This window comes from Protopterus annectens, chromosome 16.part0 (genome assembly GCF_019279795.1).
Source record: "Protopterus annectens isolate FY-2018-M chromosome 16.part0, PAN1.0, whole genome shotgun sequence".
Taxonomy (NCBI): domain Eukaryota; kingdom Metazoa; phylum Chordata; order Ceratodontiformes; family Protopteridae; genus Protopterus; species Protopterus annectens.
Window position 1 is genome coordinate 329,904,300 of NC_056750.1, and position 20,372 is coordinate 329,924,671.

At 36.2% G+C, this 20,372-nt stretch overlaps 1 protein-coding gene across 2 annotated transcripts in view; it reads left to right on the forward strand.

Annotated features, from left to right (window-relative positions):
• GPSM1 (G protein signaling modulator 1) overlaps positions 1–20,372 on the forward strand; it is a 2,081,362-nt gene that overhangs the window by 2,014,688 nt on the left and 46,302 nt on the right. For both annotated transcript variants that reach the window (XM_044058046.1, XM_044058047.1), the window contains one exon: positions 4,842–5,050. In XM_044058046.1, the coding sequence (XP_043913981.1) occupies positions 4,842–5,050 (209 nt within the window). The remainder of the gene's footprint in view (positions 1–4,841; positions 5,051–20,372) is intronic.

The following is a 20,372-nucleotide window of genomic DNA, read 5'->3' on the forward strand; positions in this document are numbered from 1 at the left end:
TTTATTTTTACAATGATCACAGATATTTGCATTTAATTAAAAAAACTTTTATTTTGAATTTTATACTAAAACACTGACAGTCACATGCTAAACACTCCCAATTGAAAACAGGCTTAGCTTGTACAACACAAAACTTCTCTTCCCTTGAAACTCACATGTATTGAAAATTAATCTTTTCCCAAAGAAGATGGCTTGTATGATGATCCTCCTGTTTACTATAATCAATTTGTTCCTTTACAGCATAAGTATTTTAAGATGCAAAAACCAGATGTTTTTAGACACGCACACACACGTGACTGTGGAGTACAATCCCATGTATAACTGGGTATACATCAGATGTTTGCTTAAAATCAAATGAATGAACAAATACATAAATAATGACCTAGAAGTATATTTCAGCTTGATACTGTGAGAACTACACAGTGCAACCCATTGTACACCTATGCCCTCCTAGCCTCTTAGCACAAGAAAAGACAAATGCTAAAAAGCAGAAACAAATTTTACATATTGGCTTTATATACATAGAAACTTGCTGGTATAGAAGATTTTTGCATTAGCAAACATTTGTTGAAGGGATATGAAGTCTGACATGTTTGTCATTATTTAGTGACTGTAATCTATACATTTTTACCAGAAAGCAACAAATGTTAAAAGTAACAAACCACAAATATCAGGGAAAGAGCCTTTGCGCCTTCCCTTTTTCCTCTCAACTTTTTAACTAAAGAATCACAGATGAAAAAAACTAAAATCAGGTTGACATTTTAAATATTTCTCTTATATACTTAAAATCTGCTAGAACATCAAACTTTGCATTAGAAAGCATTTTCTGATGGATAGAAATTCGGAAACTTCCATGCCTGTTATTATTCAGTGACTGCAGTCCACAACAACTTGCGAGAAATGCATAAACATTGCAAGCAACAGACCAAAACACCCATGAAAATTATCACTCAAGAATTGTGGACAAAACCAAAAATAATTATGAGAAAACGTATTTTGGCTGTTTACCCAATGGGCAAAGTGTTCCTTTTCAGCAGTGACACAGGAGTATAACTGTCCTGTGAAATAACTAACAAAGTTACACAGTAGGCAAGTGGAGGTGTTAAAATTCAAACCCTATACTTCTGATTACAAGAAGCAGTTCATTAGCAGCTCGGAGCCTTAAGAGCTGAACAACTCTAATTTACTTAAAAAGTTAACAAAAAAAAAAACAGGTTTTGCATCAACATGCATTTGCTGAACAGCAGGAACTATGGAAGTCTAATGAATGACATTATTAACTGACTGTAAACCTTAGTGATTCATGAGAAAATGAAGAAGCCATTAAAGGTCTGGAAGTTAGTGGAGAACATTAAGGCATTAAGCTCTTAATTTGCTGAGCAACATCCTGTTGACATTTACTTTCCCCTCTTCTTACTTAATCAAAGAGTCCTGAGAACAACACTGTTGCAGATGCACGATGATGTAAATTTAAAAAATGCAAATAATATGAATAATGTAATGAACTTCTTTGCTGTGTTTCTTTTACTAAATATTGTAGTACTGCTATTCATATAATTTAACATTTTGTTTTTAGCTCCTCTGGGGCCCTGGTTATAGCTGAAAGAGCTATCTGGAGTATCCCAACTACCCTGTTATCAGACTGGTGGTGGTGCTGCGGTAGTGTTGTCACCTCACAGTAAGACGTTGTCCTGTTCGATTCTCAGTTAGAGCGTCTTTTGTGTGGAGACATGCATGAATGGGTGTACCTTCGTTGAAGGTTGTGAGTCAGGGCTGGCAGCTCGGCACGTAAAACTCTACTGCCAATCATTGGCGGACTGGAGTTCGGCTGTGGCGACCCCTAACCGGGAAAAGCCGAAAGACACAACAACATTTAGCATTATGAACTAAGGGGCTGTCACAGAACCAGAGGCACATATACTGCTGCACTCATTCAAAAGATGAATAATTAGGCTGAAAATAGAGCCATAGGAAGGGCAGGGAGGAATGGGTAGGTTCACAGAAGTGCAGCAAGTACAAACGAACATAAACTTTTAAAATAACCAGACTGGGATCGACGTCGTACAATGACTTTAATGGAAAAAACGGACAGCCAGTAATCCATAGAATAAAAACAGAAATCTCTTAGCACTTTCACCCACATATACCAAGGGCATCATCAGAGTAAATCCACAACCTTTTCCAACCTCTATTAAATTAATTTTTTGGAAAGGTACTGTGGAAGGGATTGAAGATTTTGTACACATCCTGGAAAATAGTACCACATTTTTGAAATTTACTCACAAAATACACGAAGATAAATGTCACTTTTTGGATATTTTGTTAATTAAAGATAAGGAAAATGGTGGTTTAATATCCAATATATACTGTAAAAAAAACATTTTCCAACTCATTTTTACATTTTCAAAGTTGCCATCCATTTTATCAAAAAAAGAATATAATGAAAGGACAAATGGTTAGGTTGTCGAGACTTATCAGTGACAATGTTTTGTATGACTTAGAAGTTAAAAAATTAATTAACATGTTATTAGAAAGAGGTTATCCACAAGATATTTTAAATAATATTAAGTTAGAGGTACTGCAGAAAAGGAAGACAGTGTATAGACCAATATTAAAAGATGGTTTTAGCAAAGGCCACTGTGGACAAAAAATCAAACAGTATGAGACACGCAATGGTCCTGCCATACAATGCATATAGTGGAACCATCAAAAACATTATTTTTGACACTTGGTGCAGTGTTCTCACCAATGATATAACTACGGTAGTGGGAAGTTCTCCAACTTTTACATATAGTAGAGGGAAAAATTTAAAGGAAATTATGGAGACAGTTGATAATCAAAATGTATACAAAAATTCTATGATGAATAAATGTGGATCACGTAGTATATGTAAATACATTAACAATGGACCATATGTTGCAGTTCACAACTATAGCAAAACTATTAGAAGTCCTGGGTTTTGCAATTGCAACACTAAAATGGTAGTTTATCTTGCCACATGTTTAAGTTGTCCTACATTTTATGTAGGTAAAACTATTAGAAAACTAAGACTAAGAATACTAGAACATGTAAGAGACATAAAAAATAAAAAAACTACCAACGCTTTATATGTACATAGTTTAGGTTGTAACAACTACAAAAAGTTTTTATTTTTTGTTATTGATAGGGTTCCACATAGTGATAAAGGAGGAGATGCCAAGACACTGCTGGAGGTAAAGGAATGTCTTTGGCAACTCAGACTTAATGCATCTAGGTCGCCAGGAATTAACATATATCACTTTCGAGTATCTTAAAATGTAGGTCACAATGTATATAAAAAGTTTTAACTACCATATACAAACACTATATTTCAATATTGAACAAGTTTACATATACTTACGTTTTGTTGATAATAGTAGTGTTTAGTCTATGGTGCACAGGGTTAACTAAATGCCTGAAATAGAATACAGTATACATATTTATAGAAATTTTATGGAATTACTCAATGTTCATATAGGTGTAATTACGTTTAAAAACAAATTACTAATATGAGAACATGAATTTGTGTATATAAATACATGCAACTGTTTTTATAAATGTTTTATAATTTTTTTTTATAGAATTAGATATTATTAATGAATGAGTTTTTAGACATTGTTTTGATTGGTTGATTGAGTGGGGGCGTGTGTATGTTTTACTTTAAAAGAGGTTGGAAAAGGTTGTGGATTTACTCTGATGATGCCCTTGGTATATGTGGGTGAAAGCGCTAAAAGATTTCTGTTTTTATTCTATGGATTACTGGCTGTCCGTTGTTTCCATTAAAGTCATTGTACGACGTCGATCCCAGTCTGGTTATTTTATAAGGAATGGGTAGGTCTAGTCTACTGGTCATCAGCTTTTAGGGGACACCAAGCAGTCTGGCAGTTTGCAAGCTCTCATTAAACAATTGTAATTGCAGTAACTTCATGACAGCTTTTAATTGTCAAACTGTCGGATTTTTTTTTCCTTGTGATGTAGTAATGTGTTATTGGGTTGGTACATAATAACTTTATGCTACCTTACAAAAATCAGTATGACAGTTTACAGGCTGTCATTAAGTGATGCTGTTACACATTCAAAGTGGTTTTACTGGGGTGCCACACCCTCACACCCCTACAACTTATATTTAGTAACTCTAGGATCACTGTGTCTTAGAGAAGAGGGAATACTCCAAAATATAGTTATTTAAAGTTAGTAAACCCACCATTCCAAGAACTGCAGGTACTGTGTTTTCAAACTTTCAGCAGGAAACTATGAAGTAAAGTGGATTACACTGCCTTCATTTTATACACAATTCTTTCAAAACACTTGTATAATTTTAAGTACTGACTTCTACATGTCTTACTAAATGCATACAATTCTCATAAAAATGTTAACAGCAAAAATTAGTATGTATTAGAACACATGTATTTCTGAAAAATAAATTAATCTAGAAGAAGCAGTGCAAATGTAACCATACTTTTAAATAAACTGCCACATAAGGTGGTCACATTTTTACTTGCTTGAAGATTTTAAATTGCTTGAACCTGTGTGTAGGCTGTGATGACATATAATTACAGCTGTGTCAGGGTTGCTCTTTAGTACTTCATAGCCAAAGCAGCTTACATTTTCTACAGTCTGTACCACTACTATGAAGGTCATGTAAGAAACTATGAATAAATGAAGACTAAAGCAATACAGAATAAGAAAAATATAGAAAAGAAAAGCCAGGATCTTGTGTTTCTAAAAATCTTCAGTGCAACATCTTGCAACGTAATAGCACTGATGGGAATGTGATACACCATCAATTTTAACTAAATTCTTACTTTCGTTTTCTTTCAAAGCTCACTCATCATTAATGGCATCTCCACAAACAGAGGAGTTTTTTGACTTGATAGCCAGTTCCCAAAGCAGAAGGCTAGACGATCAACGGGCCAGTGTTGGCAACTTACCTGGTTTGAGGATAACACAAAATAACATGAGTCACCTACGATCTGATACTGATCCACAGGAACCAGGAGACGAGTTCTTTAACATGCTAATGAAATGTCAGGTAGGATGTTTATCTGTAGCATTTCACAATGTTTGAAACGATTTCCTGAATAAAATTATTGAGAACACAGATATATATTTATTTATAGAGATATGCGCATGTATAAATAAAGAATAACACAAGTTGCAATGGGCATTGAGTAGATAGGATTAGCCATACAGCATCATTTTTTTGGTTTGCATTAATTTTTTTGTGAGGGGACTTCTTTTCATAAGTGTTCGAAATGTATTTTATACACCCCGGTTAACTAATCAGATCACTTTGTTTATTGAGCTTGCGTCATAAAAATATAAATGTGTGTAGTATTTGGTCAATCAGTAAAGTCACTTTTTAGACAGACCCTTTTCAACTAACTAGAATAATTGAATCAATGATCTGTGAAGGCTTTTGTAACTTACTGCAAGGTTTTGTCATTTCTAAGTTGCTTTTATTAATTAGGAGGCTGAAGAATGCATGTGCATTTCACAGGGTTGTTCCTATTTTAAAAAAAAAAGTTTCAAGGAGTGCCAACTCGACTAGCTGGATTTCACTAAAATATAAATATGCATGTGTATGAGTATGCAGTCACATAGTAGATATTAATGTGTGTTTGTGTGTGTATACACCCAATACATGCATCAGCCGAAGAATATTAGCAACGGTATGCTGTCTGCCTAATTTTATAGTATGATATTTCACTTTTCATTGCATTTTCTTCTAAATTTTAAAGTTATTGTTCCTGAAACAGCAGCTATTTTCATAACTGTACCTAGGAATATGAATTTAAACTATTTCTTGCAAATGTAATTTATTAATACAGTGTGCCACTAATTACAACCCAGATGAACATTTTTGTTGTCTTTCTACTAGTATTGTTTTGTCTTCATAAAAGGTATAGATAAAAAGATGTTAGGACCATAGCAAGAGAACAGCGTGAAAAGAAGCTGAAAAGGTACCAATGATATGTCATTGCACAGTAGGTCAAAATCTTTGTTAGGTCCTGAGGATCCCATATTTTTGCATACCTTACTATGTACAATGCATAAAGAAATTAAATATACATAAATGGGATGCAATCTTTAAAAACAAATTAGGAAACTGATGTAGTAGCAACATAACATGTTCTGCTTACAGTAACAAGAAGGGCAGAAAATCAAATAATAAGTAAATAACAGTAATAATGACAATAATGTATAGAAGTAGAGGTCAGATGTGCACACAGACCAGAATCCAAGGCAGAAAATCAAATAATAAGTAAATACCAGTAATAATGATAATAATGTATAGAAGTAGAGGTCAGATGTGCACACAGACCAGAATCCAAGGAAGATAAGGTCAGATGTGCACACAGACCAGAATCCAAGGAAGATAAGGTCAGATGTGCACACAGACCAGAATCCAAGGAAGATAATAGCAGCCTGTCCAATCTGATTGCTTTAGACTGTAACAGTATACATGGAATTGGGTCTTGGTTGTACAATGAAGTGCAGATGAATTATGCACATCTCTGACACCGAGAACAGATTACAGCATCTGAGCAATGGAAACCATAAAGAACAGGGGCAGTAGAGTCATTGTTTGCAAAAGCAGATTACTAGTCAATTCAGCTACAGTCTGTAGTCCCAGAAGGATGAACAAGAAGGCTACCGAGGAGATACACCGTACAGCATCACATGGGAGTGTAAGTCACAGTGGCTGCTTCTCATTATAGGTGTGAAGCTGAACAGATTACCTTAACAGTAAGCGCTAGTATGAAGCAGTGCTTAGTGTTACAAAAGACTTTATAACGAAAACATTGCATGCCTTACCATAGGTACAGAGACAAAATATCTAACCCCCACAGACTGGCTGATATTGAGAAAGTGTCAGATAAATGTCTTGATGTGCTACATTACTTATTTAATGGCAACAGCTGGAGTGATCTTAGATTATCTGTTTATGCTAAAATATATGGACTGCAACAATACGGTAGTTACAACAAATAAAGTCAATCTGGATAGTTTAAGTACTACTGGTCCATTATTTTGTATATTATATGAAATCGATCAATAAATTCCATAATAATATTAATAATTAGGGGGAGGGATTGTACTCATGAGTACAAGGTACAGGGCTTGATTCTGACATCTTCAAACTGATGTGCCAACCCCTAGGTAAATATTAGTGTTAATCTTACCACCACAAGGTACAGGATTTGACTCTTACATTTAAGGGAAATTGCCTAGGCTTAAAATGGTCCACAATGGCAGCTATCCTGCTACTTAACTATGAATCCATAGTATACTAACAGTGTGTGCAAATCATAGCTAGGGCCTATAGAACTGTACCTCTTAGCATGCAGTGCAGACCCAAGAACAGTACCTGACCTGAAGGTCTAAATCAACCATAAGGTAACACAGAAATGTCAGATGGTACCAGACAGTAGTGAAAACATTCAGAAGTGCATATTTATATGTTCCTCCCTATGGCTAAAGAAAGGAAGAAAAGAGAGGGCAAGTATTTTTATACTAAATATTTATGACCATATGTTATATCATAAGGGTGACAGACTGCACAGAGAATGTTTCAACTCTTGCAGAAGCAGCTAGTATTAAGAATTAGTAACTGTCTAATAGCTGAGAATAACATGCCAAAAATAGAGTGTAGGCTATATATACATATTAATTACTGTGTACAGAGATTTATATAATTGAAATGAGATAAAAAGCAGTGTTAAAACAAACCAAGATAATTGCATGTTCAGTGCTGTGTTCTTCACTACCAGTGCAGGGAAAAGATCTGCTGATGAATGGGTTATCTGGTAAAATGTAAGCTTCTAATTAAATAACAGGTAGTAAACACAAGGCCATCTTATACATAGATTTTCTTAATGTCTGAATAAGCAGCAAAACTTACTTGGAATTATTCTTGTTTCTTTTCACCTACTGAAAATTGCCTTATGTCTGTATCATGCCTTCCGGAATTATGTCAGTGTTTCTGATTTTACCACTTCCACAGTAAAATACTCTTAGCTATACACCATCTTTGCCATAAACAAATTCTCATAGCTTCCCTAAGTGTTCCATTGTGTTCATTCAGGTAGTGTTCAGTTGTTGTCATATACATCTGTTTTTTAAAAGTAAATATACCTACTTAAGCTCTGCAGATTCAATTATGATGCTCAAAATGTTTATGTCATAGCTTTGTTTTGTTTTGTTTTCCATTACTGTGAAATTGACCAATCAAAGTCTTTTTATTCGGCTTCCTATGAAGATCATGCACGTTTTTTATTGGTGTCCTCTGTACTTCCTTTTCCCATTGCATATAATAGTAAAATGTTGTTAACAGAATGGATCTGCTATGAATTCTCAAGCTACAAACTTTGATTCACAAATCATGGCAAACATAGTTCAAAACCCAAAGCTCGACTATAGTTATGCTTGTAACATATGTTTTGGCACCATGAGGTTTTCAAGAAAATAAACCAAAAAGAAAAACAGCAGAAATGGAAAGCCATACCTAGCATGGAATAAAGGCAACAATTCCCCCAGGAGCAAGTTATTCGTTGGTCACAATCAGCAATATAGAAGAGGTGCGGAACATTCCATACAAGTCAGTGGCACGGAGCTTGAGAGTCAATAATCATAAGCAGACATGGTAAAACTAGTATAATGTCTCTAACTATTTTGGGATATCTAATACCATGACAGGAATGGACCTCATTCCTAAGTCAAAGTACAATTAAAGTTCATGAAATTAATATTGTTTCAGTCTTTGTTAGCCAAAAGTACTCTTCGCAGCACCCCCAATGTGTCCAGAATTGACTCCCTCTGCAATTCATATGGAGTTACATGCATCAGTAGCATATCTAGATATGACTGTAAATTCTTTTTTATAAGACCCATTGCTCCTGCAACTATTGGATCTGTACAAGTATCCTTCTTCCACACGGTCCTCATTTCTGCCTGCAAATCCTGATATTTTATGACTTTGCGTCTCTCTGTATGTAAGACATTGTAATCACTGGGTGTAAACATTTCAGTGATCAATGTTACTTCTGTCATATTTTCATGGAGTACTATATCTGGTCATGCAAACTTCATCATTATCTATGATGCTTTGTGGATAATGTTTCCAATGCTTCTCAGCTACTTCAATATTGCAATGTTTCCGCAATCCACAGTGCAACAGTCCTGCCACATTATTATGCCTTTGAGTATACAGGCCCTCTGCCAATAGTGTATTACACCTGCAACAAGATGTGCAACTGTTTCCAGTTCTGTTTTACAGAACCTGCATTTGTCTGTTTCTCCCACATGTTCAATGGACTTTGTAAACCAACATGTATATACTTCACTATCCTGGGCCGCTAATATTAGCCGTTCATCTTTTGGTTTAAATTCACCTCTCCTTAACCATTTCTACATTAGTTCCTGGTCAACATGAAGCTATTCCAGGAGTTTTCTGTACTTGCAACTATATTTATGTCTTTTCCACATTTCTGGCCTTCTCATCTGATCCTTCTCCTTATATTCTTTCAGCATAATTCCAGTATATCGTTCATACATTGTCAGAAGGCAAGTTATTGGTCTATAGTTTATAGAATAGCTTGCAGGTTCACTGTTAATGAGAAATATAATCTTTCCAGTTGTCAATCAGGTTTGTGTGTCTTTGGGGTGTGCATGTAAGCAGTTCGTAGTCAGGGCTAAATCTTCCTGTAACAATGTTAATACTTTTAGCCAGAAATTAGGTACTGCATCTGAGCCTGGGGTTTTCTAGCTATAAGTCAGCGACACTGAACTTGAGTGTTGATAATCATAAGCAGCCGCAGTTAATATTATGACTGCTTAAATGATTTAAAAGACTGCCTGCATGTTAGCAACTCTAACATGTACCCAGCTTAGCTCTTAACTATACTTTATTTAGGAAAACTAGAAAAGCACTACCATGCATAAACATAGTAGCTCTTCAGTTAGAGCTAAAGACGGTTTTTTTTTCCTGTCTTCAGCTCTGGTTGAGGGGGCACAGCAACTCTATGATTGTGCAGAGCACAAGATACCCAGCTACGCTTTTGCAAAAAAAGTATTGCCTCCCATATCAAAGTTGCTGCACATATAGGTAGATCATTCAGCAATGATAAAAACTGTCCTGATATTCCTATGGGGTCCTGTGGAAAGCAGAGGTTCCACAGAACATCAAAAACACTATACAGCCAGACACAAGCAAATCTTTCCTATATGGAGAGAAGAACACCAGCAAAATAGTTAGTACCTCAGGCACTGAAGCTCAAGCAACTGTGATATGAACAGTGTTCTGTAAGCCTCCAGATTAGGTATGAAGAGCTGTTTATATTGATGGAAGATGATTGCTTGTTTTGTTCTGATGATTCCCTTCCCGCACATATTAGAACTCCCATTTCTCTTCTCTGCTGCTTCTTTACCTTTACATAACTGGATATGGGCTGACCAAACTGGCACCTTTTTGATTTAGTTGTGCTCTTGTGCCTACTGCTTACAGTACATTTCTGCACTTTTTGCAGGTTATTGCTTGTCCAGTACATTAGTTTATAAATCCTACAGAGAACTTTGCTACCATGTTTTAGACTGTCCCTCCAATTTTATCTTTCCAACTCATTTTCTTTCCATTCTAAAGTTTCTTATGCATCTACCTGGTTGTATTTCTTTGTGTCACATACAAAAAGGCATATTGTCCTTCCACATGTATGGCAATGCCACCTATGTAGACATTGTAAAAGACATTCCTAATGCTGACAACTGTCGATCCCTCCTGGCAGCCATCCTTAGATCTCAGTGGATTTCACTTCTTATGAGTCTCTGTCTTTTGTCTGTCCAGTGTTATATCCACACCACCACATTATGGTTTACTCCAGTGCAGACTAATGGGTTGGACCTTTTCTGTAATACTGTAAAAACATCTTGCTGACATCAAATTAGCCTTTTCCATATATTGTATAGGTTACACAAAATCTCACTCACTTGTTAGTGAGGCTAATATTTTAAGTATGGCTTCACCAGTGCAGCAAACACTGCTTTCAGTGTAATGACAGTTTAGCATTTTTGGGGGGTAAATATGATCTTCTTTCTTCCTTATCCCTTTTGGAAAATGGGCACCTTTTTCACACCACAAGGGGAAGGGAGCAGTAAGTCTGACAGAGATTTACAAAGAAAGATCTAGTTGTAAGGTTTTCATTTTCCACTACTATGACCTTCTCAGGTCTACAACACTCAGCAAGTACTGTGTCCTAGCTTATAAAAGAGACTCAGTTTGTCACAGTTTCTAAAATAAATACAACAGATTTTAAAATGGATGTAATTTTTAATGTACGTATTTAATAAGCTATTTTCACATTAAATGGATGTTTTCAGGTAGTCAAGATGTTCATAACTGTTGTACCAAACTCAAGACACTTGAAATGGTTTAGATATGTTTGATTATTTTCTCTTAACCTACAGTTTTGTTTGATACTTATCAAGTTATAATGTATCTGAACAATTGCAGGAAAGGGAATGTTAGGAATATGTGGGCTCTTTATGCAAATAAATGTTAAATCACATTTATACTATCCTTTGCTAAGTCAAAAATCCAAATGTATCAGCATTTGGTAAAGACTGAATTAGAACAGATTTTTCATGGTATCATAAAAAAGGTTTATTAAATATGCAAGCAGTTCAAGATCTAAAAGAATGAATACTACTATTGTCAAGCTAATAGATAAAAGTGAGTAATATTGTGTCCTTCTATAGACCACTACATATACATCTATATATATATATATATATATATATATATATATATATATATATATATATATATATATATATATACACACACACACACACACACACACACACACACACACACACACACACATACACATCTCTCTCTCTCTCTCTCTATGTATATATATATATATATATATATATATATATATGTGTGTGTGTGTGTGTGTGTGTGTGTCTACTTCTGAATTTTGAACTTTCACAAGTTCGAATTTCTTATCTCAATCATAAGATCGAACTCGTAAAAGTTCGAACTATTTAAATGAAAATTGTCGTACAACACGGAATGGTATATTTACTGTCTTTCTCGTTGTAGTGCGATCTCGAGGGTTGGTATATTTAATTAGCAGGGGGTGTGTGGGGCACAGCCTCTCACATGGGGGGTGAAGGGAGTTTGTCCCCTGCAAAAACATAAAAAAAATTTAGATTTTATTTTTTTTTTTTTATTTAAATTTTGAACTTTCACAAATTAGATCTTATGGTCTCTACCATAAGAAATTCAAACTTGTGAAAGTTTAATATTTATAAGTAGACCCATCAGTATTTGGTTCCTTTTTAAAAATATGTGCTATTATTTGTTTAATCTCATTTCCTGGTTTATCAAATGCAATTTTTTGTTTTTGATGAATATGAGTTTCCACATCGTTCTTAAATGCAGTCACATTTTCCTTCCCTTATCTACTGTTTAACTTGAGAACCTTAATGTGTTTATCTTTTACTTCAGAAAACCTATGTAGTAGTAGTTTGGATTCTTAACAGTTGTTTCCATGCCTATAAGTTCATACTGAGAAAGTTATGTCACCTAAAGTCAGTACTCTTAACTTTTATGATTAGAGTTGAAATTGTCATGTATTTTGACACACATAATGTAGTGATCTGTTTTTCATAAATGCTAACCTACCTCCAAAATTGATCTTTCTGTTTAGCCATTTTTGTGATTATTGGATCAACGTGTTGATTTTCCCGGTTCAGGCGCATAATGATTTGAGCTGTGCAGTTTAACACATTGAGAAGCTGGGTGCCATAGATATGATGATGTTTATTTTAACTGACTTTATTAACTGGGTGAGTGAACTGGTTATTCTCAGACCATTCTAGGCCATGAATCGTAATGGACATGCAGTTTGGCAGAAGTAAGCAGGAGTGGATAATGACTTCATTGCATTTTGATGACTTTATTAAGTATGTTGCCAATTACTTGTACTAGTATAGCAGCCATGGCTCACACTGCAAGCAAATGCGCCCAGAAACGAATGCTACGAAATGCACTTTCACATGGCTGTGAGTGCTTGTCGGCACTATGTTAGTGTGGACTGCACTCTGCTACGCATCCTTAGTAGTCACCACATTTACCTTGTAAACTTTCCTGCTGAAGGATTCACAGTGCTGCCCTGCTGTACATTTTCAGTATTCATCCAGCATATCTTATACTCTCGTCGACTAAAATAATCAAAGTGCTACCATGATGTACCACCCACTTTATTCACCCCTCATACCTTGTACTCTTTTCTACTAAAGGATTCATGGCACTGCCCTGTCTACACCTTCGGTATTCATTCCACATACATTGTACCCTTTCTGCTAAAATATTCACAGTGCCTCCCTGCTTTGCACCCACAGTATTCACCCCACATATCTTGTACCCTCTTCTACTAAAATATTCACAGTGTTACCATGATGTACACCCACTTTATTCACCCCACATACCTTGTACCCTTTTCTACTAAAGGATTCACATTGCTACCCTGCTATACCCCCTCAATATTAACTCCCACATACCTTGCACTAGCTCCTACTAAAGGATTCATAGTGCCACTCTGCTGTACAACCTCAGCATTCACTCCCATGTATTTTGTACACTTTTGTTCTAAAGGATTCCACACTGCTAGCCTGTTATACCCCCTCCATATTTACCCCCACATACCTTGCACCCTTTCCTACTGAATGATTCACAGTGCCACCCTGTTGTATACCTTTAGTATTCACCCCAATGCAGAAGCATAGCTGGCTCTACTAGTGACCTGTGCAAATTCAGTGCCCCACTCCCTCAGCTCTGCCAGTGAAGAGCGGAGAAAGAACAGCACTTGACTGTATTAAGCTGATCTCCACATTTTAGAGATTGGCTTACTACATTAGAATCCACACCCATTCCAACTCAAAAAACGGCACTTCACTGTATTAAGCTGATCTATATGATCTCTGCATTTTTGAGATCGGCTTATTATAGTTAGATCCAACCCCCCCCCTTTCCCATCAAGCTCTTCTATTCAAGACAAGCAAGCAAACAAAAACAAAATGTTTCCTTTACTGGCATACTAACAAGGTGGCCAGATGCATGACACCCCCCCGCCCATTCTTGACCTAGCCTGTCAGGTCCCATTTCTGTGCCTTGCCTCTGAGCCTCCTTCTGCTCTGCACCTATATCTATAAAAAAATTGCTTTTAAACTGTAGTACACTGCTTGCTACAAATGTGGCAGATAGTTGCTACAGTTTAGCCCCTGCTTGCATGGAGTGCTACAGTGTTCATGTATTAGTTTAAAAAAAGTCTTTTAAACTGTAGTAAACTGCTTGCTATAGTATATACCCTGCCTGCAGAGAGCACTGTAGCACTCATGTCTTAGTTAAAAAAAACACTTTTTCTATTAAACTGTTGCAGCTACTTGCTAAAAATGTAGCAAAAAGTTGCTACAGTTTAGACTTTATACAGAGAGCTCTGCAGCACTCAGGTTTCACTGCAAATGCAAAACCAGCTTTTAGCCAGTATCGCACTAAAGAAAAAGAGATTATGATAAGGATGGTTGATCATGCCCCCCAACCCTTTGCGCCAAGAGCAATTTCCCCTCTCAACCCACCCTAGCTACACTACTGCCCCATCTACATTTTGTATTAAAGGATTTGCACTGCTACCCTGCTGTACCTCCCTCAGTATTCACCCCCGGATACCGTGTACCCTCTCCTACCAAAAGATTCATAGTGCTACCCTGCTGTAAACCCTCAGTATTCACCCCACATATACTGTACTCATTCCTATCAAAGGATTCATACCCCACATACCTTGTACCTTTCCTGCTAAAGGATTGACAGTTTCTCCCTACTGTACAACCTCAGTATTCAAAGGAGTCCTTAAGGTGGTAGTTCTTAATGTTTAGTAACTTTCATTTGATTACATTTACTTCTGGTTGTTGGTAAAAAGTTAATCTGCCTTGATTTTGTAGCATTTTATGAAGTTCAGACCAAAGGGTAAAAAGGTCACATAGCCAAACTATTCAGTAAAATCTGCAAGAAAGACCCAATCAAGCTAGAGTCTTCACTGTGTAGTACCTTAAAACCTCCATTGTGGAAACCCATGGGATGTATGCAAATGACCACTTAAGGATATAACAGTGTTTCATCTACGTGGTTTCTGAATGCCCATGATGTTTTACCATTTAAGTCTTTAAAGGACCATCTCCTACTAAAGGATTCATAGTGCCACTGTGCTGTGCACCCTCAGTATTCACTCCCATGTATCTTGTACACTTTTGTTCTAAAGAATTCACACTGCTAGCCTGATGTACCCCTTCCATATTTATCCCCCACATACCTTGCATCCTGTCCTACTAAAGGATTCACATTGTTACTGTATTGTACACCTTCAGTATTCACCCCATGCATTTGTGGTGAAACATGAGTGCTGCAACACTGTGTGTGTTGTCTAAACTGTAGCAACTCTTTACATTTGTAGCAAGTGGGCAAAAACTGATACATATATATTGGTTATTTTACACTGAATTTCGACACCATTCAAACCTTTCAGCAGCACAAAAATTACTTATTGCAAATTTTTTTTTTTTTTTTTTTTAAATTCTTTTTATTGATTTTTAGTCATAACATATGCCTATGTGGAAGCAGACATACTGACATGATCTTGTATTCTTAGGACACTACCTCTTGCCCATAATGCACTGTTAGGACACAGTTATTGAGATTACCATGCCTTTCTCTGTGTTAACAGATCACAGTTCCATTCACTTATAATGGAAGTAATGAGAAATACCTCAGTAAAAAGGCCAGTGTCTTTTTGCAGTAACTCTTACATATGTGATTTCTTTTTATGCACTACATCACCTATGAAAAGTTCTTGACAAAGGACAAAGAAATAACTGAGAACTTAACCTTTTTAAAGTGATGTCTTGAATTCTGTCTTCCTTCCCTAAGTCAGCCAGAGTGTTATATTGTATGGTTTGTGAAGTTTGGGTAATAAGTGAAGTTGTCTGGGCTTATCAGGTTTATTCATTTTCAGACTATAAAGGGTTTAATAGGTTTATGACCCCAGCAAAGGGAAAGAAGGCAGCTTTTTATAACAGTGCAGAATCCAAGAATTGTGACTGTTGAGCCAGAATAGCTTTATGACCTTAATGGGTGTGAAATAACAAAAAAAGAGCTACAGGTACCTTGCTGCATTCATTTTCCTTAGCAGATGCTTTCAGAGGCAATTGTCTTTGTGATACAGTAGCAAGGTAAACAAATTCTTAATGAAAGTATCATGAGATTTATTTTAGAATCAGCATGGTGTGCACCGAGAAGGCAAACTGGGACAGAAATGCCACATAGTGAGAAACACTACTAAGTCATGCTTTTCTAATATGTGAAAGTATATGGATCATCCACTAGGGATGAACATGGACTCTGCTTAAAGGGAATGTTGCACTTAAGGTGTAATTTTCTTTTAAGGATACATTCGGTCCAATGTGGTAAAAAATATCAAAATATGCTTTTTTGGCTTTATTGGCCTGAATGTACTCATAAAGACTTAACAAGTAAAATGACATGACCATTCAAAAGCCATGTTACTGAAACATTGTTCACTTTGTTCCTTTGTGAATGTTTACCAATCTATTACTTTAATATTTTACGTTTATATATAAAAGTATTCAGTGCTTTCTTTGCTCATGAGTAATGTCTGACTTTAGAGTTGCCTGCCATGTCGGGTGCTATTGTATCATAGTGATTTACTTAACTAAGTGTGAGCCTGGTAATCTGCACTAATTATTTGGTGGAAATGGGGCATATGAGATGCATGGTGTGGCAATCTGAAGAGGGAATTTTCCTTGCTCATTTTATAACCGTTGCTAATAATGTATATGAAAAGAGCAAATATGAGGAAAGAGAGAGAAGTCACACATCTGCAATTTTATTATGTGAAGGGAATTCAACTCAGTAAAACAGGTATAAGGTCACAGTACAGCATCAAAATGTATGATTCAAGAAATAGATGTTTCTTCAAAATTAAAAAAATTAGAAAATAAAGTTATTAATAATGAACAAATAAATGAAGGAATGAATGAACCAAACAACACAATCCCTTCGTATCTGTTTGACATGTTAACTTTCACCTTTAGCATCCTACTGACTTTTTCAGTAATTGTACATTTCAGTACTGACAAAGAGAAGTGACAGACTTATTAAACCTGCTGAGAGTTACAGAGATCATTTAATGCTCCACTGGCAGGCTTTAACTATAATTTTAAGAGGAGCAAAATCAAACATAAACTACCCCTTCATTGAGATGGATTTTAAGATGATGTTAAATCTCCTGAAATGATTGCACTAGTCAGTTTTGCAGGTATTTGTGCAGTGAGAACAGTGTCAGCACATAATATCATTTTTATATTACTGAGAGCCAATTTATTTTTGGAGGCTGCTTTTACCAAGCAGCATGCGCAAAAAAAGAGCTTCTGCAAGCTGCTTTGGTTTAATATCAGTTTACTGCTTGCTGTGAAAACTAATTGTATGCACTGGTATAATGTGGAAAATAGTTTGATGCAAAAACATGTTTCTATTTCTCTTATCCCTTCCTACCTCTATTTTTAATAGACCGGAGGGCTTCATAAATTTATTAATCCATTACAATATGCATGATGCTATATAAATTTGAATCATATTATATGTTAATTGCTTGTCTCTACCATTTTGATAACACAAGGTGTGCATTCTTATTGATCACTGCTGCAGTAGCTTTAGCTATATGGGTTATATCCTGCAAAGGATATAACAACTGATCAGCATCCAAAGCTTCAGGGCACCTTCCACATGCCCAAACTGCAAAGGCAGCTCAAGCTGAGCTGACTAATAGACAAGGTTGTGTGTGAAGCTCTTCAGAGCTTCACTGCTGCTGAAAAGTATGCTCCTCTGTGGATTTTGAGGATTGATGGTCGGCTTGTGGTTTCCTCTGCTGGGCAGATAAGTTCCCATTAGTGGGTTATTCATTTTCCTAATTTAGGTGATGTTTTATTATTTTACTCTTCAGGAAAGTTATTTTAAAGCTAGAAGTGTTGTGTATTAATACACTCTCGTGAGAATGTAAAGTACTTTTAAACAGAGGACTGTTTTTTTTGTCAGATTAAAAGTGCTATAAACTAAATGAAAATATGTTACTGTGGAGAAATGATGCTTTTTACTGTGTTTTCTAACAGAAAAGTAACTTTTGTGGACTCATTATTTACCAGTAATTATTGCTTCTCTTTCCTGGGAATGAAGCACTATTTTCAGCTTGACCATGACATAGGCATACTTTTTGTACTCTTCTGAGTACAATTTTCTGTACATTACTTAGAGAAACCATGGATTTTTTAGGCCATACTATGCCCATAACTGTATACATTAATACTGCCTGTGATGATTTGAGGCATTGCCAGGTATTCCAGGAGATGTAAGGCAGTGGATGTGCAACATATGCTAGCAGGACTGGCCTTTGGTCAACTGGTGCCCTAGGCAAAAGGGCTCCATAGCACCCCCACACCTCCCAGTACCCCCATTCTGGTCTATTTACACCATCCAATTTACTGGAAAAGCATCCCTACTAGAGCGGCGCCCTAGGCGGCTGCCTAGTTGGCCTATGCCTAAGGCCGGCTATGTATGCTAGCACAGATAGCTGACATTTTGTAAAGAATTGTATGTCATTTGTATATAGAACTGATGTGTACAGATGCTTGTATTGAAAAATGAATTTGTAAAGCTGTTTGTGTTAAAAAATAAATGTGCTAAAAGTGTGCCCTGCTGGACAGAAAAAGAAATCGACATCCATTATTGTAACTGTTTAAATGTATATGTTTTAACAGAGGATACTGGAAGAGAAGAGGTTAATCTCAATCCACCTAACTTTGAAAATAGTTTGAAATTAAATTACCTGGCTTAGGCCATAAAGGCTGTTTCTTACCATTCACAATGCAGCCAGAGACAAAAAGTCTATACTAGGAAGCTTTCTGCATTGTCTTTGGGGTGAACTAATTGCTACTCTGGAATGGTGGAGGTTTAGAATTATTTTATGACTTCCAAAAGCTGCAGCAGATCTTAGCAAGGTGTGCTCTGTGTGTATTATTGACACATATGTGCTTCTATCCAAGGAGGGTAGCATGGGAACCAGAAGTCAGATAACCAGATGTATGTGATGTCATTCTGTAATCCATCACTAAAAGTGATATTTTAATACTAGGTGAGACTGAAGTCTCATGGCACTCTTTTCTTGGAACCTGACAAGGAAGGACTCCTCACCTACTTCATCTTGCCTTGCTCTAGTAAGTGACCATGGAACAATAATTCTTTAGATCAGTCAAGAAAATATAATAAGATTAGTTAAGTACTGATGTGAAGCTGTTAAATCTCCCCGTTTATTCTCACTGATGGGTTCGGAGCCGATACTCGGCTCCAACACGGCCGATAGCAAAGCTTAAGGTTTATCAGTAGCTCGAGACCAAGCCCCATATCCCATGATGCACTGCTGGAACTACCTCAGATCTAGTTTGCCGCAGCACAGATCTTGGTGTTCCAGATAGCTTGGACCAATTTTATTAGATAGATTTGTCTATTTGCAAGTTTAAAAATGTTTTTCTTGACTTTCTTGTTAGGATAGTTTATTTATATATATATATATATATATATATATATATATATATATATATATATATATATATATATATATATATATAATATATATATATTCTATATAGATTTAGACCTAGATTTAGATTTAGATAAGTGCCCTGTGTTGGCTTGTTTTTTTTTTTTTTTTCTATAGAGTTGGCCTAGTAGTTGGCCTTGTATTTAACCAAATTCTTAGCAGTAGTTTGTTAGATAGTTTCTTGAGTGTGTTTTTTCATTTGTTTAAATTTATCTAAATTTAAAAAAGAGATGTCTGATGAGAAAGAGAAGCCACATCCTAAATCTGGCTTCAAAAAATTGCAGGATTGTGTACAAAAAATGTCAGTCATGGACGGGCACGTTCAGTGTGTTTATTGTCTGGGGACATTACACCTCCAAGACTCTTGTAGCATCTGTCACTCCTTCTCTTCCAGGGTACTTTTAGAGAGGAGGAGGAAATTGGTGGATAGGGGTTTACTTCAGACCCCTTCTTGGAAGCACTGGGTGACCAGGATGGTGCTAGTAAATCCTCAGTCATCCAAGTCTTCAGGTGACTCCAAAGTATTGAAAAGCTAAAAAATTGGAGGGTGTAGGGTCATCGGTTCCACTGCCCTTTCTGTTCAGAGCCAGCTTACAGCTTTGGAGCCGATTTCTGAGATTCCCT